The 17,031-nt window shown below is 32.6% G+C and overlaps 1 protein-coding gene across 2 annotated transcripts in view; it reads left to right on the top strand.

Annotated features, from left to right (window-relative positions):
* Positions 1-17,031, top strand: part of LOC109046514 (cAMP-specific 3',5'-cyclic phosphodiesterase 4B-like) — a 70,298-nt gene that overhangs the window by 33,799 nt on the left and 19,468 nt on the right. For both annotated transcript variants that reach the window (XM_042770265.1, XM_042770272.1), the window contains 4 exons: positions 885-1,082; positions 4,989-5,025; positions 5,150-5,220; positions 8,880-8,929. In XM_042770265.1, coding sequence (XP_042626199.1) covers positions 885-1,082; positions 4,989-5,025; positions 5,150-5,220; positions 8,880-8,929 — 356 coding nt within the window. The remainder of the gene's footprint in view (positions 1-884; positions 1,083-4,988; positions 5,026-5,149; positions 5,221-8,879; positions 8,930-17,031) is intronic.

Raw genomic sequence — 17,031 nt, 5'->3', positions numbered from 1 at the left:
TCAGTCTGGTCCACTTCATAGCGCATTGTCCTTCCCATCCACCCACTTAGGTTACGTTTACACAACAACGATGTAGTCAAAAACGGAAGTTTTTCCCTTTTGTTTTTAAAACATTTTCGCATATATGCGACAATGTTTTCAAAACGAATCGCATTTACAGATATCTGCGAAAGCGGCCAAAAACACTGCATTACGTATGCCAGGCCAGTAGTTGGCGCTGTCACTTTGTTAGTAAACAGTACCTGTAGGGAAGTGACGACTATATGTGTGTATATGATGTGTCTCTGCTGTTGGTTGTAATATTGGTGAAGTAAATCCACACTTCGCTGAAGAAGCGTTAGCAAACTCTTCAGCAGGAACAGCAGTACCATGTACTCCGCCATTGTTGTATATGTTTGTTCGCGCTTGCCTTTAAAATCGACACATACTGCACATGTCTACATAACATGTACTATGCACACGCATGACATCAGTATTTTCAAAGATTCCTGTTTCGGGTGTTTAACGGAAACGAGTAGCATTTTCAAAAACTTGCACTTTGAAACCAGTTTTCAAAAATATGTGTTTTCAGTCCCTAAAACGCCATTGTTGTGTAAATTAACAGACCAAAAGCATAAAAAGTTTCTTGTTTTTGTCTGAAAACATTGTGTAAATGGCCCCTTAGACAGGAAGAAACTGTCAGACCATTCTGTAAAGCACTCAACAAACCACTCGTTTGTTTCGTTTTGACCTGTCATTTATGGGTGGATTTAAACAATATTTAAAGAGTATGATTTTCAATGCAGAACATTGCTTGGTTTCCGTTTGCAGACTAACTATTAGTTTATGAGTTGTATTTTATTTGTGCGATCACCATGTTGTCTTTCTTGTATCCATCTGCGTAGTTTGGATGTGGAGAATGGCCTCTCTATTGGATGCAGTCCACTGGACCAGCAGGTGTCACCCAGCTCTGGTTTGGTCCTTCATCCCAACATGGCCAGTCACGGTCAACGGAGGGAGTCTTTCCTGTACCGCTCGGACAGCGACTACGACCTCTCGCCCAAATCCACCTCTCGCAACTCCTCCCTTGTTGGAGAACAGCTGTGAGGAAGAACTTCTTTACACCTTTACCAACATTATATTAGACCAATGCATTATATTAGACCAATGTTTTATATTAGACCAATGCATTATATTAGACCAATGTATTATATTAGACCAATGTATTATATTAGACCAATGTATTATATTAGACCAATGTATTATATTAGACCAATGTATTATATTAGACCAATGCATTATATTAGACCAATGTATTATATTAGACCAATGTATTATATTAGACCAATGTATTATATTAGACCAATGTATTATATTAGACCAATGCAAAAGTGCTCAGTCCTGTTGCAAATCACAGTTTGTTGAAAATAGTTAGCCAAAAGTGATGTTCTTCAAGTGGATTATACATGTGTATCCATTAGGGGTGTGACGAGATCTCGTGGCATGAGAAGGTGACTATCCTCCTGCAGACCTTTCAGATATATTTGCATTACACTGGCCCTTTCACCAGTGGTATGTAATATAAGGTATGTAAGATATTATGTTCAGATCAGGGCTCTGAACCGGTTCAAGGAATGAAAACGAAATTTTGACAGGAACAGAACCAGAAACGAAATCAAATTTTCTAGTTCCGAACAGAATCGAAAATTTGAAATGGCCCTTCACCGGTTAATAACGTTATTTTGTCGTTCCATTTAATATTTGAAATTTGCTGTCAACCAATCATGAATTCCAGTAGTATGGCCTATGCAAATGTGACGCTGAAGCCAACGAGTGAAATGTCCGCTCAGCTGTGAACTCATCATAGGTAAGTCGCAATGGCAATGCACCGCCCTTAGAGTTTATCTGAGGATAGTGTAAGATGAATTTAACAGATAACACGCACCTGCAGCACTTCTGTGAATGGAGAAAACAGAAAAACTATACACTCACATAAAAAGGAATATAGGCATATACACTAAATATATTTCACTTACATCATATTAAAAGATTAACAAAATGAAAGAAAAAATGTGCTAAATTACGGTTCATCGTGACACGTTCCAAAGTTTTCGGAAAGGAACACGAAACAGCAGAGAGTAGTTTTCTTTATTTTGCAAAAGCTTTACAGTTTGAATTATTTTGTAAAAGCTTGACAGCTTTGAATAATATCTTGCTTCTGTATAACCAAAAAGCATTGGTATGACCATCGCGCGATGCCTTACGCACACACACAACATAATTTTGCTATATTGAAGCCTGTTCATAATCAAAATAAAATAGAGTTAAAGAAACAAATCAAAAAGGTACACTGCTCCGTTGTCCAAAATTTGTTGCGTTCAGCGTGACCGCGCCTCACTTTGCTGATATAGCCGATGTGAAGGATGATGTTTTATGTCGATGAAAGTACAAACACTATATAATAAATAATATTTTAGCATCCAGATACATCGGGAATATAGAAACATTTGGATTCGTTTTGTTTTGAATGAGAGAGGTAGGCATCAGCTTCACCTTAAATTAATTTGTTTTTGGATTGACGTTTTTATTGCCTAAACTTTAGAGGATTTGTTTTGTTGAGAAACTAATAACTGTTTTTATAATGTTTGTTAACATTTAGCTTTAGCCCACAGGCATTTTAGCCTTCATTATTTCGGAAAGTAATAGGGCTAATAAAATGCGACGTGAGCCGCGACTTATGAATTTTTTTGTTTTTGTTTTTTTGAATTAACCAAAAGTAGGTCATTACACTTAGCCTAAATCAAATCATGATATGGACTAGTATCTGTAAATATAAAGCCAAAAGTCGATTTAAATATGAGTCCTGCATGTTCTGCCTGTCTCTGTTAATGAATTGCACAGACGCGTGGTTTACACACACACACGCACTGAAGCGCGCGTGACGCTCTCTGTGATTTCAGCATCTGCCGTCTCACTGAATGAGGACATGAACACATGAACAACATCTCCAGAACTGCATTGACAGTCACTTAATGAGCATTTTACCATTTGATTTGAGTAAAATTAGCTTCATATCACATACACAGAACTGTAAGGGTATTCACGGCAACCCGTCAAAATAAAAGTCTGGTTTGAAATAACGACAATAGAATGTAAACAGCCTACTACTATTACTAGCTACTATTACTACTACTAAAATGAAACAAACATTATTTTAAAGGAATAATCACACAACATTTCTTCCATGTTTTAATTTGAATAGTAAATCCCCTTTGTTTGCCAAAAAAGTGTGCTTAATTTTCAATAATTAAATGATAAATGATAAAATTAATGTTTTGTGCCTTCATTTGATAACCAGAAGAATGTAAATACACAACACAGAATTTCTAATGGAAAAAATTCATAAGGCTACTTTAAGAAAAAAATAAAATAAATAAATTAAGTTGTGTTATGCATTCAAATAGTTAGACATGCTCAAACACAGAATTTGGTAACAATAAAAAAATAATAATAATAATAATAAATAAATGGCAAAACCTTTTGCAGTGTTAACATGTTGTTTATACCTGCATGAAATTTATTAAAATAGATGTTTATTTTCATAAAGTACAGTTTGATTTCAAAATGCACCTACATTTTTTTGCATTTTGTGTTTTTCAGTTGAATAAAATACAAATTTTCCCTATATATTTCATCATTGAGGATTTCTTTAAAAAAGTTTTAAAATCTTGTCTCGTTCTCGTTCCCGTGAACCCAGTCTCGTGTCTCGTCTCGTCTCGTGGGTTAAGTGTCTCGTCACACCCCTAGTATCCATGCATGCTTTTCATTTAATTTTACCCACAACAATGGAATCGGAGGAACTTGTGATTGTAACTTTTTCCATTGAGAAATTGGTGGGAAATACTATAGCAAAATGAAAAAATTTATAAATAAGCATCCCAACGAGATAAATCACACATTTATTTGTATTCGTTTTTTTTAGTTAGATATTTACTTATATGTTTTGTTTACTTATTTTAGCTTTTATTTGTTTTATATTTATTTTATTTTAATATTTATTATTAGTTTATTGCTTTTTATTTTATTTTATTTTTTACATTTTTATGTTTTTTTTTTTCATGAGGGAAGCCCACTAAACAAATCTTTAGGCATCTGTTGATAAGTACATGAGGATGAAATTAAAATATTTTGTGAAAAAATGATTTATTAATAATATAATATAATATAATAATAATTAATAATAATTAATAATTAATAAATAATTCTGTTGTCTTAGCAGGGCATTTAACCCATTGAAATGTGTATTTATTAATTAATTTATTTTTCATTTAAGCATATTTGCAGTGATAGGATAGAAAGTTTGGATTTTTATTCAATTATTTATTTATTTATTTATTTTTGTGTGGTTTTAGGACATCTGTGAGAACACTATGAGCACAAGAAAGGCTCTGAAACTTTATCTGCTGTTAACATACAGTGTGCCCTTATATATGATTTGATCTCATAGAACATACTATTTGTTTTATTGTTTTGAAAACAATGTTTTATTTTCTCATAAGTTTTTTGAAGTCTTCTTTGCCTCCTCTGAGAAAAACTCCTTGAAAAAATAGTTCCAAAGTCTAACATAACTTCAGCAGAGTTTAGCTCAATCAGTACACACCTGAATCAGTAAATCAAGGTCTTCAAGTTCATCAGTATACTAGATCTCAACATATAGGACTGAGCACTTCTGCAATAAATCATTCAACTCTTTGCAGCTGCAGTACAAACAGGACAGAAACTACAAAAGCAATGCAGAAATAATGCATAACATAGCCTATTTATTCCTGAGAGATAGTCTAGTCTTGAGATATTGCTCAGTATATTGACAAGAAGTAACATGAAGTAAAGAACTAATGCAGTGATGATTTAAATTTTGAATTATTTTAGCATGGACAATACAGCACACAGGTTTTTGCATTATGTTTGATTTTTGTGTGGTATTTTTTTTTTTTTTTTTTGGTTCTTAGACACAGTGAAGACCTGATAGTCACTCCTTTTGCTCAGGTATGTCTGGCTCTTGCTTTCAGGATTGAAAAAAAAAAATCTAAGCCCAAAATGTGAAAGATATTACATGTGTTGACTGTTTCAAGTCCTTCCACATCTTCGTTGCTGTCTTTTTGTTCCATAGGTGCTTGCAAGTCTTCGCACTATTAGGAATAATTTCAGCACCCTGACAAATGTCCAGTGCCCCTCCAGCAAGTAAGTGACTTTTACAGTTCATTTGTTTCATAAATTGTAATGTGAGAAAATACCACAAGAGGGCAGAACTCACTTAATATGATTTTTTGTCAGACTAGTTGGATACTGCACTAACCTACTGTACTGACCTTCATCCTTATAATGATAATGGTAGATGTCTTTTGATTTAAAACAAAAGTTTTATATATATATATATATATATATATATATATATATATATATATATATATATATATATATATATATATATACTTTTAATTATTTTTATTTGCTTGGTCGTTGTAATAAAATGTACAGACACTTTGACTTTATTAAAAAGACAACAACAACAAGTTCCTCTTAAGGGGCGGTTTCCTGGACAGAGATTAAGCCTAATCCTAAACTAAAATGGCACTTTGAACCAGATTAACATAAATCTGCTTGGTCTAGTCCAGAATTTAATAGGCTGATTTCCTGAAGGAAGACTAGAGCTACATCAGGACTAAATTGAGGCTTAAATTAAACCTACCAGGAGGCAGGTTTGACTTCTTTATCAAAAATATTAGCACCCTTGGTAAATATGATCAAAGGAGCCTATGAAAATAAATCTGCACTTTTAATCATTTAGATTTTTTTATTAAAACGCACACACACACACACAAAACATCTCGGTTACGTATGGTAACCCTCGTTCCCTGAAGGAGGGAACGGAGATGTCACGTCAGTGACCGACGAATTGGGATCTCAGTTCTTCAGTCGCCGACGTGACGTCGAGAGTGACTGACTGAAAGGGAACCGTAAACTTTTATCGAAGTAAAATGGAAGGAAAGAAAAGTTTTATTAAAGAAAAGTTTTTTTTCTCTAATAAACACTGGCTACAATTAATGGCACCATTTTTGCAACCTCCTTTTGTCATGATAACAGCTCTGAGTCTCCTCCTATTGCCTGATGAGTTTAGAGAACACCTGACAAGAGATCAGAGACCATTATTCTATACGTATCTCTCCAGATCCTTCAGTTTCCCAGGTCCATGTTGATACACTCTCCTCTTCAGTTTTCTGTAGGGTTCAGATCAGAGGACTGGGATGCTCATGGCAGAACCTTCATCTTGTGCTCAGTGGCCCATTTTTGTGTTGATTTTGATGGCCTTTTTAGATCATTGTCCTGATGGAAGATCCATAAAAGGCCCATTATAAATTTTATAATGTCAGTCAGTCAGGTTTTGATTTTTTTTTATCTGTTGGAATTTGCTAGAATCCATTATGCCATCTATCTGAACAGATTTCCAGGATCTCCGGCAGGAAAATACACCAACAACATTAACCCTTGTGTGGTCTTCAGTCATTTCTGACCGGAGAATTTTACATTTTAAATTTTAAAAAATGGTAGCTTCACCAGAATGTTACAAAACTTGGTGACTTTTATGGCACTTGGTATGTGAACACAAAAACAAATTGTGGGCTTGATTAGAAAAAGCTAAGTGGTCGTAAAAAAAAAATAGTCACACTCATGGTCTTCGGTCAAAAAATGACCGACCATAGGAAATGAATGGGAAATGGGGGAAAAAAAGAAAATTAATGGGAAATTTTGGGGGAAAATGAATGGGTACAAAAAAAAAATTCAGGAAAATTTTAATGTGTACATTCTACAAATCCCCCACAATGCAGAAAAAATTGCACAGCAATGAAGGGGTGAAACTCTAAAACATCTAGAGTGCAAAATCAACACACCAACTCACACACGCGCAGACACACACTTGTACACACACACACATACCAATGAACTGGTGTGACTGTAACACTGCAACTATGTTAAATAAAATCAATAATTCTATGACAATGCAGTAAAAAAGTGGACAGCAAGGAAGGGGTTACACTCTGAAACATCAAGAGTGTAAAACAGATACATCCATTCACACACACTTACTTAGACAGACTCACAGACACACACACACAGAATTATACATACTCAAATGAATTGGTATGGCTATAACCATATAGCCAAAATGAGTCAGAAGACTGAAATAAGAGGTTCAAATAAGATCAGACCCAGAAGGATTAGGCTCTGATAAAGCATTCCTGTTGATTTTTGTTACATTTTTATAGAATTTTAATGTTTTGTGTACAAAGTGCTTTCTGTGTTCAGGCTTGAATGTAGTAATAATAATGCAAAAACCTACACTTCAAATCAACATTTTAAACAACAAAAAATATAAACCTTGGCAAAAAGTAGTCTTTGAGAATGCCTTAATATACATTTAAATCCACAACCTAATAAAAGTAAACAATTATGTATAAAACAACTAGAGAATTCACAAGCCTCTCTATAGAGTCCTATACAGGAATCTAGTGGTTACACCAAGAAATTACAGGTTTTTTTTTGTTTTGCTCTCACCAGGAGATGCTATTCTGCCTTCAAAAGTTGGATTTTAAAGGCCTAGTCTCTATTTTAATCTGAAATACTGCATTAATTGAAAAATATTTTTTACAAAAATAGAAAAAAAATGTTGCACTATTTTCAATGGGAAAACTTTTAATTATAAATATTAATTAGTACCATGAAATTCTCTCAAAATACAAAAGAAAAAATATTATTGAACAAAAATAATAAAAAAAGCTCCTTAATTATTGTCCTAATGGTGGAAATGGAAATTTTCAATGCTTAAGCTATTTTTTTTTTTTTTTTTTTTTTTTTTTTCTGTTTTTGATGAAGGACAACAATCTGATGCTGCACATCAGAACTATATTATTTGGTTTTTTCGCAATGTGATGGATGAATAAGGGAAATTGGCCTTTGTGTTCCTCATATTTATACTCTTGTGAAACAGGAAGTCATGGCTGGATAATTTCATGCTCCAAGTCGCCCTGGTGTGCTAACAAATGGAAATATAGATCTCCAGAGATTATACTCATAATAATTTCTAGGGGTACAAATAATTTTGTCCAATGTGTATGTGGTTTTTTGAAAAGTTAGATTATATTTTTTTTACTTATTAAATTTTATTTTGTTTTTATTAGCTTTTCTCTCTTTCTCTCTCTCTCTCTCTCTCTCTCTCTATATATATATATATATACATATACACACAGTATATAAAACAGCTGCTTTATTAATAACATAATGAAACAATGATAATAGAAATGTTGAAAACTGACAACACCTGATTGCAAGAATTCATTGTATACACAGATTTCCAGGCATTCCTTATCTTTTAGTCCACACCTGAGGTGTACAGTTTACTTTGCTTGCTTTAACAAAGTTTCCTCTTGTTCAGTTTAGTTTTTCTGTTTAATTGCCATCTTTTTTCTACTGCCATTGTTTCCCTTAGAGCTGCTTCTCAGTTCCATACAATTTTAATCTTTTCTTGGTTCATTCTGTGTTTTATAGGCAACCTCTGACATGCTAATTCAGATTAGTACAGCTGGTTTGAAATTAATCTAGTTTATTTTAGTTCAGGACTCCATAACCCAGGAGTTAGTAATCTGTGTTCCAGAAAGACATTTTTAAAGCCGTGATTAACTATTCAGCCTTCCCCAGACTTAATTTAAACCCTGTCTGGGAAACCCCTGAAAGTCTAGTTTGCTAAGATGGTGAATGAATAATCAGTTTCTATTGAATGATTTATATTTATTTTCCTGCTTTAAATTTACTAATTTATTTATTTTTCCTGCTTGACTAAATAGAAGATCACCAGTCAGCAGTCATCCGCCGGTGACCAAAGTCAACCTGTCAGGTAAGATCTTCCGCATCCGTTTGCAGATGTCAACTGAGGAAAGTTCCCTTAAAATGGTTGTTAACCTCAATGTTACCTAAATCACTAATTACAAAGCTGCAGACATATAGCTGAATTACTCATCCTCTTCACTTGATGGCTTAAAGCATCATGAAGGGGAGACTATGATCCGTGTTATGAATAAATATGAAACGGTAAACAATGTATTAGCTATGTTGAAAGAGCATTAAAAATCTCAGCGGATTTCAGATGTAAAATGTGTAAAATCTTGTAAAGCCTGTCAAGAATCTTTTCATATTTCACCCATATATATATATATATATATATATATATATGTATATATATATATATGTATGTATGTATGTATATATATGTATATATATATATATATGTTATATATATATATCATATATATATATATATATATATATATATATGTATGTATGTATATATATATATATATATATAAATTGTTATTAAAGTCAGTATTCTTTCCATTGTTAAGGTGGGACATATCAAAGGACCCAATAAATGAATAAATAGATACATCTGAACATGGATTAATTGGGGCCTACCTTCAGCCCAAGACCAGCCGCATTTTTAACCCAATATTTCAACAAGAATATACAAATAAATAATAAATTACATACTGAACTTCTTAAGCAACATTCATCAAACAAATTTAGGTTATAAAAACATTGTGGGAACATAGTGTTATCTAAAGGTTGCAAAAAAACGTTCTTACAACATTCTAATAACTTTATATTCACCCAAAATATAACGTTATTTGAATGTTATTTGAACGTTTCTCGTGAGTAGAACGTTACTTAAAGGTTACAAAAACGTTTCTTAGAACATTCAGGAACAAATTTAGACCTGTATAATATAATGTAAATGATGACTCGTACTGAAATATGTAGTAGAAAACCCATGAAAGAATTGGTAGTGCACTGCATGGCACTACCACTGAATCAGTACTTTATTTTCCAAGCTGTGTTTTCCAAGTTGTATTTAACGTCATCGAAATAATGGCGCCCCCCATAGTCCAAAATATGTATAAAACGATGTGGATTTTTTTAAATAACGCAATTTTTTCATGGGTTTTCTACTAAATATTTCAGTAAGAGACATCATTTACATTATATTAAGCCATCTCAGAATATTTGAAAATATAACATTACAGATGACAGTAGTTTTTTTTTTATTGAAAATATGTATTGCTAATAATAGCTTTTTGTCGCAAACACTGCTGCTGAAAAAATTTATGAGCAGCCCCCTGGGATTTTCCTTGTTCTCCCAATGTCTACATTTAAATGGCCAATTTATGTCACAGCCTGCATTTGTATAGCGCTTTATGCAATACAGTACAGCCACAGAGCATGGTTTGCTAGCTGCTATTACTAACCAGAAGTAGATGCTTTTTAGGGCTATTGGACAATTCTATTGGACTTCAAATTTGGTATGCTTGTGACTGCAAAGATTAGTCACTTCTGGACAGTTTTTCCAGTTCAGTTTGTCATTGATTTAAGCACATAGATGGCAGAGTGTTTTCACACCTGGCTCATTAGAGCTTTTGTTTCAGAACCTTGTGCATTTCTTGTACATTCATTTTCTTAATTTCGTAATTTTCTGCCAGGACATTTTCAGTTAGGTTTGCAAACATAATAAGAGGACAGTTTTGCTCACATGTGACTTGCATAAACACATTTTGGTGCACTTTGAAATGTTGCCTTGTAAGAGCAAACTGAATCAAGAAGAAAATGCAACATTGTAACAATGTTACAAAAAGTCCCTATTTTGCAAACAAAGCAAATGATATGCAAAAAGTAATACATGGGATGCAAAAAAAAAAAAAAAACATGTAAATACTGTAATTAATTTTATAAGCATAATGTAAAATATCATTTCTGATTTATTTCCTTTTTAACTGTAGGGTGCAATATAAGCCAGCATGTTCTTGTTCTTGGTGATGAATGAAGCAGCAGGTGTTGTTGGGCTCTTGTGTGTGTTTTAAAGCACTCTTCAGCACTGTTTGTACGATGGCCACCGCAATTCTCTCCGTCTGAGCGGCCTGAAAATCCCAGGGTCTCTAAAGAAGAGAAATGAGGGTGTGAGTGTGGGTGGAAGGGGAAGAATGAAAGTTTGAGTAAGATAACACATTTGTATGACCTCTTGCACACACACAAACCACAGAGACGCAATGTGCGTAAATGCAGCACAGCGACGCATATAACAAGCTGTGTTTATTGCATGCATGTGTGTGTGTGCGTTTGTGCGGGTGTGAATAGTCATGCTTACGTAAGCATGCATACTTAAAAAGAGCTGGATTGTGTGCGACACAGCTCTGTTAATAAAATTCATGAAAGTGTTCAGAGGTTTGTGTGAGAATTTACAAGTAGGCGAAGCTCGTTAAATCTGTCATGAACTGAGTCCAGGTCATATTTCACCCCAAAATCAAAAGAATTTATTAGATATTTTAATCATAGTATTATTTGAATACTAGATATATTATTTAAAATGTATACATGAATTAGAATAATTCACTTATTTTTCAAAAAAATTATTTTAGGTGTTGATTAATGGTTAAAGAGGTGTATACTTTTTATTTACAAGAGAACAAAAAAAAAGTGATCAAATACACACATATTTTGTATGGAATTTTAATAAACAATCCCAAAATTTCTACTGCATCACAGCTAATAAAAACATGTTTTAAGAATGTTTTGCTAACATTCCCATTCAGTTATATTATATTTCAATATTTCTGAATGTTTTTTTTTTTAAATAGTTCTTAATACAAGGTTACTTTCTGGTTATGTGAGGGTTAAAGGGCTATTTTATTCTATCATTTGAAAAGGTTATGAAAAAAATATATTGAAATGTCCTCTTTACAGTTAAAATACCTGTTTTTTTTTTGTTTTTTTTGTAAAGATTTATTTATTCAATTATTTCTCGTTTTTAGATGTTTTTTAAACAATCAAAACATCCAGTTTTTTAAAATGTAATATGAACATTACTACTGGGTTATGTGAATGTTAGAGGAACATTCCATGATATCATATTGAAATCATTCTGAGAAAAATAAATCAGAATTATGTTCCCTGTAAGTTGATATTTCTAATGATTAAATACTTTTCTGAGAATAATGACATCAAATTTGATGCCATTTTATTTGGTGTCATTTTATTTGATGTCATTTTATTTGATGTCATTTTATTTGATGTCATTTCACTGGAATTGAAAAAAGGAACTGATTGATTCTCTTCCAGCTGTTCATCATGGTAGTGTAAGTATTTATACTGTACATAATGGTAGTATTTGTACATGTAAACTTATAATAAAAAAAATAAAAATAAAAAACCTGAATCAAATGAGAATTTAATGAAATTGAGAATAATGTAAATTACTATAACAACTCAAAAGTAAAAAAAAAAAAAAAGGTAAAACAATCTGATTATAGTGTAGAAACTGGAGGGAAATGTGTTAAATTATCATGAAAATAATGTCAAAATTCAAAAAATCAAAAAGGGTTTTATGCAAATATGGTTTCTTTTTTCTTTCTTTTAATATTTGGAGTAAAAATGTGGTCTAGATTTATTTTAATTTTTTTTTTTCGTGAGTGGTGAGTGGTTTTCTGGATTATGTTGAGAGAAATAAATCATGCTCGTGTAGTAAATGTGCCTGGGTCAAAGACGAGATGTCTCATTTTGGTGTCAGCATCAAAAAAATTTACTAAAGTGATTTTACATACATAAAACATATTAAATGTAAGTAAAGTGTGTACTTTTACTTTAACAACTAACAAATAAAATGTCAAAATATGGGTGAAATAATGCTCCAGTGTCACAGATATATTTATGTAAAAATCAAACAACATATTTATTTTGACTTGTACTTGTTATATATTGTATATACATATTTAAGAGAAAAAAATATCATACTAAATTTGTTACAACTTTATTATATTTTACATGATTAAAAACATCTTCCTGACAAATGGGTAAAACTGTTTTTGAAGGGTAGTGGCAAAGATTGGTAAAGATTTACAATTACAATTAAATGGGATACATTCTGTAAACGGGGGGGGGGGGGGGGGGGGGGTTAATCTGTATGAAACTCTCATTTTTGGTTTTGATGCTTGAAACCCCCTCTTCGTCTTTGACCCGCCTGCAGGTGTTTGCTTGTGAGCTGTGTGTGTGTGTGTGTGTGCGCGCTCCAGGTGTAGAGGCTTTAGCCACTGATCTACTAAGCTAAGAGTTGCGAGGAGGGGGGCAAAGGATTGTGGGATGTTTTGGTTCCTGTTTCAGAGGCCTCTTAGCCTCATTGACGTCAGTCACCACCCACATATTAGTGCCTTCACTTCCTGTGTGTTTGAAAGTGCAGACGCCTCATGGTCCTGGCAGGAAGAAGTGCACACTCACATGCTGAAAATGGTGGAAAACTGTGCTCACTTACGTTGCACAAGCACATCAAGAACGCCGGAGGAAATCAGAGTGTATGCAATGTTGCGCAGTCCTCACGCAGGCCGCTGTCCCTGCTGGCCGCTTCTGTGTGTAATAACACAGCATCAGGATGTGGCTGCTGTTTGATTAGAGGAGCTTCATTGCTCAGTACTTTAACTGAAATGTTACTTTCAACTTTACTCCATTAATTCTCACAACAGGTTAACTTATTCACTTAATACACACACATGCATTAATAAATTAAGAGCCAATAAATGAATAATTAAATTAAATGGATAGTTCACCCAGAAATCTAAATTCTGTCACCATCATTCCACACCTGTATGAGTTTCTTTCTCCTGCTTATTCTAAAAGAAGATATGTTGAAGAATGCTGATAAGCAAACAGTTTTGGTTTCCCATTGACTTCCATGGTATTTTTTGTTCATACAATGGGAACTAAAACCAAAAGTTACCAATAACTTTTAAAATATCTTATTTTGTGCTGAGCAGAAGAAAGAAATAGATACAGGTTTGCAATGATGTCATAAATGAAACAGACCAATAATAACAGAGAAATAAACAGACCATAATCTATTATTTATTAGCATTGTTTCAATTTACGTCTGTGGTCAGAAATTATCCAGGCCTCATGGCATGTGTGTGTGTGTGTGTATATATATATATATATATATATATATATTATCTATATATATATGATATATATATATAATATATTATTGATATTATTATTATGATATTATCTGAGGGTAAAAAAATAAAATACCTTAAAAAAAATATAAATACCATAATTTAAATAATTATTAATATTATATTCATTATTGATATTATTATTATGGTTTAATTATTTTAGTTTTTATTATTATTATTTTAATTTTAAAATAACAACAACAATAATTACAGCTGTTGTTATACAATAATTGCTATTGTTTTAATTAATTTAATTATTTATTGTGCTGGTTTTAATAATAATAATCATCATAAACAAATAAACAAATCAAATACCTTATTTTATAATATATTTCTTGTATCTTTTTATATTATTATTGATTTAATTACTATTGTTTTGTTGCTGATGGCAGTAATAATAATAATTATTACAATAATTTGTTGTTGTTATAAAATTGTTATTTTTAATGTTTTAATTTATTGGTTTTTGTTGTTGATTTTAATATTAATCATCATCATCATCATAAATTTATACAACAGAAACAAGACATACCAAACTAAACATAATGTACTATCAGTATAACCCATATATAGTCCTATTGTTTCTATTAATAAATATCTTACACCATAGTTTTGAGTAAAACAGTTTGACTCTATTGAAAACAAAATTGTCATTACAACTGTGTGTCTTCAACTGAATCGTAAGTCAAAGTAGCAGAGAGAGAGGTTTTTTAGTGTCGTTGTGTCTTCATAAGGCTCTGTTGCCAGTGCCCTGGCCCTGAACCGTGGCTTCATAAAACACTTCCAGAAAAAATAGGGAGGAACAGAGAGGCAAAAAAACACAGAAAATAAAGAGAAGAACTTTCATCAGGAGCCAGGCTCTTCAGGGAGAGAGGTCTCATCCTCCGGCCTCTGTTTATACTTTCTCATGTAAATCTCTCTCTCGCACTGCCAAGGGCCCGTCATGCTGGAGCAGGAAGGCAGTGCAACGGACTGTTAGGATGAATGCTGCTTTAATGACCGAAAAAACAAAAAAAACTAAAAAAAACTAAATGATCAGCCTCATCACATGCCACTAAGTAAACATAAAAATAAAAATATATTTGTTAGGTTTCAACAGGCAATACAGTACATGCATATAATACAATACTGTTTAAAATAAAGAAGAATAATATTATGGCACTTTCTGGTTGTCAGAACATCAATAAACACAAAAAAAGAAACAAAATAATAAACCCAATTAAAAAACACAATAAATAAAAAAACCTGCTCAAAAAAACCGCCCAACAAAACCTCTATCAACATTCCACTTTAAGATTCCACTTTAGTTTGATATTTAGATATCTTTAAGTGTGACCTAATTATCCACAATCGTCACGAAGCCAATAATTAGTTAAAGTTAGTATGCAAGAATGAGTAAACCATTTTTGTGGTTACCGTGCTGATACAACTCAGATATTATTTTGTTCACATTCTGCCGAGATGTTACAGGATGTGCAAAAATACAATGCGTGCATGCTACTTGCGTGCATGTGTGACTTTACATGATTGTGCAGCTAGATATTTTGGGACATGAAACCCTGGTAGTAGAAGTTTTAGTCAGCTGCAGCTGAACTTATTTTCATAATAATATTTTATATTATTATTAATAATTATATATATATTACCAAACTATGCAAATATAACTTCATTAACTATTACTGCAAAGTCCAAATCTGTGAGAACTATTATTATATTATATTATATTATATTATATTATATTATATTATATTATATTATATATTATATTATATTATATTATATTATATGTTCAGTTTTTTATAAATATATATTTTACATATATTCCACTGGGGATTTTATATATACTGAGTATGTGTATATATATATAAATATATATATGTATATATATATATATAACCCCTGTGAAATATTTTTATATTTATAGTTTAGATATTTGTTTTTACCTTATTTCATAAGTTTTTTATTTTATTTTTTTATAATATTATTATATATTATTACCCTGATTAAGTTTTTTGTATATCTGAAGGATCAGTTTATGGCACTGCTTATGTTTCCTTCTCAAAAAGGACAGTAAGACGAATCCTTATGGTTTCAAAATGCTTTGAGAAAAAATTGAGAAAAAATCTTTCTTTTCCCCCGATCTGTTCTATGCCGCTCTAAACCTCCTAGATGTTTTCTCTCACACTGCAATTCCAGTCCAGATTTTCTGTTCTCCCAGGCTGCAGAGCGGCAGTGCAGGTCTGAAAGCATTGCACCCTGGTTAGTATTTGAATTATGCCATTGACGTCAGCAGAGCTGTAAAGCTGACCGGCGTCCCTTCCCTAAAGTAATTTCTGGCCAAGGGCTCCCTATGGTGCATTGTGGAGGCTGTCAAACTGACACAAGATGAGTTGCAGACGTGAAAGAGAGAGAGCAAGAATGAAATAAAGCAAAGGAGAGGGAGTGTGTGGAAAGAACTGTTTGTCGGCGATACAGCAGCAGATGTAGGTTGAGATAAAAAAAACACTGCTGTAGACAGTGAAAGTTAGACCCCCTACTAAGTGTTTCGTAGGAGCAATAAATGTCAAATAGCCTACACAAGACCCTCTCAGCCTATAATGCAGATTGTGTGGCAAAACTGTAAAAGTGCCCACAGAATCACAAGAAGAATATATTGTGATCAAATTGTGTGAATTGAGGTTGTTTCTTTTTCCTAGTGCCATTATTCTCCTAATAACATTGCTATGCAAAAATTCTGATATTTAAGATAACTGATGTTTTTTTTTTTTTTTTTACTTTTAGCAGGACTCAAGTTTTTTTTCCGCACAACAGATAAGCATGTCTGTCATATTTGGCAACCAGCCTGAATGCAGTTGACCCCAATGACACAGTGTTGATTCATGAAGCCGTTTGGCATTCTAGTCCTCATGCCCACGTGCGAAGCCCAGACAAACAAAAACAAGAGTGGGAC

Source organism: Cyprinus carpio, chromosome A2 (assembly GCF_018340385.1).
Source record: "Cyprinus carpio isolate SPL01 chromosome A2, ASM1834038v1, whole genome shotgun sequence".
NCBI lineage: Eukaryota > Metazoa > Chordata > Actinopteri > Cypriniformes > Cyprinidae > Cyprinus > Cyprinus carpio.
Note: the sequence above shows the minus strand (reverse complement) of the source record. Positions and strands in the feature narration are given on the sequence as shown.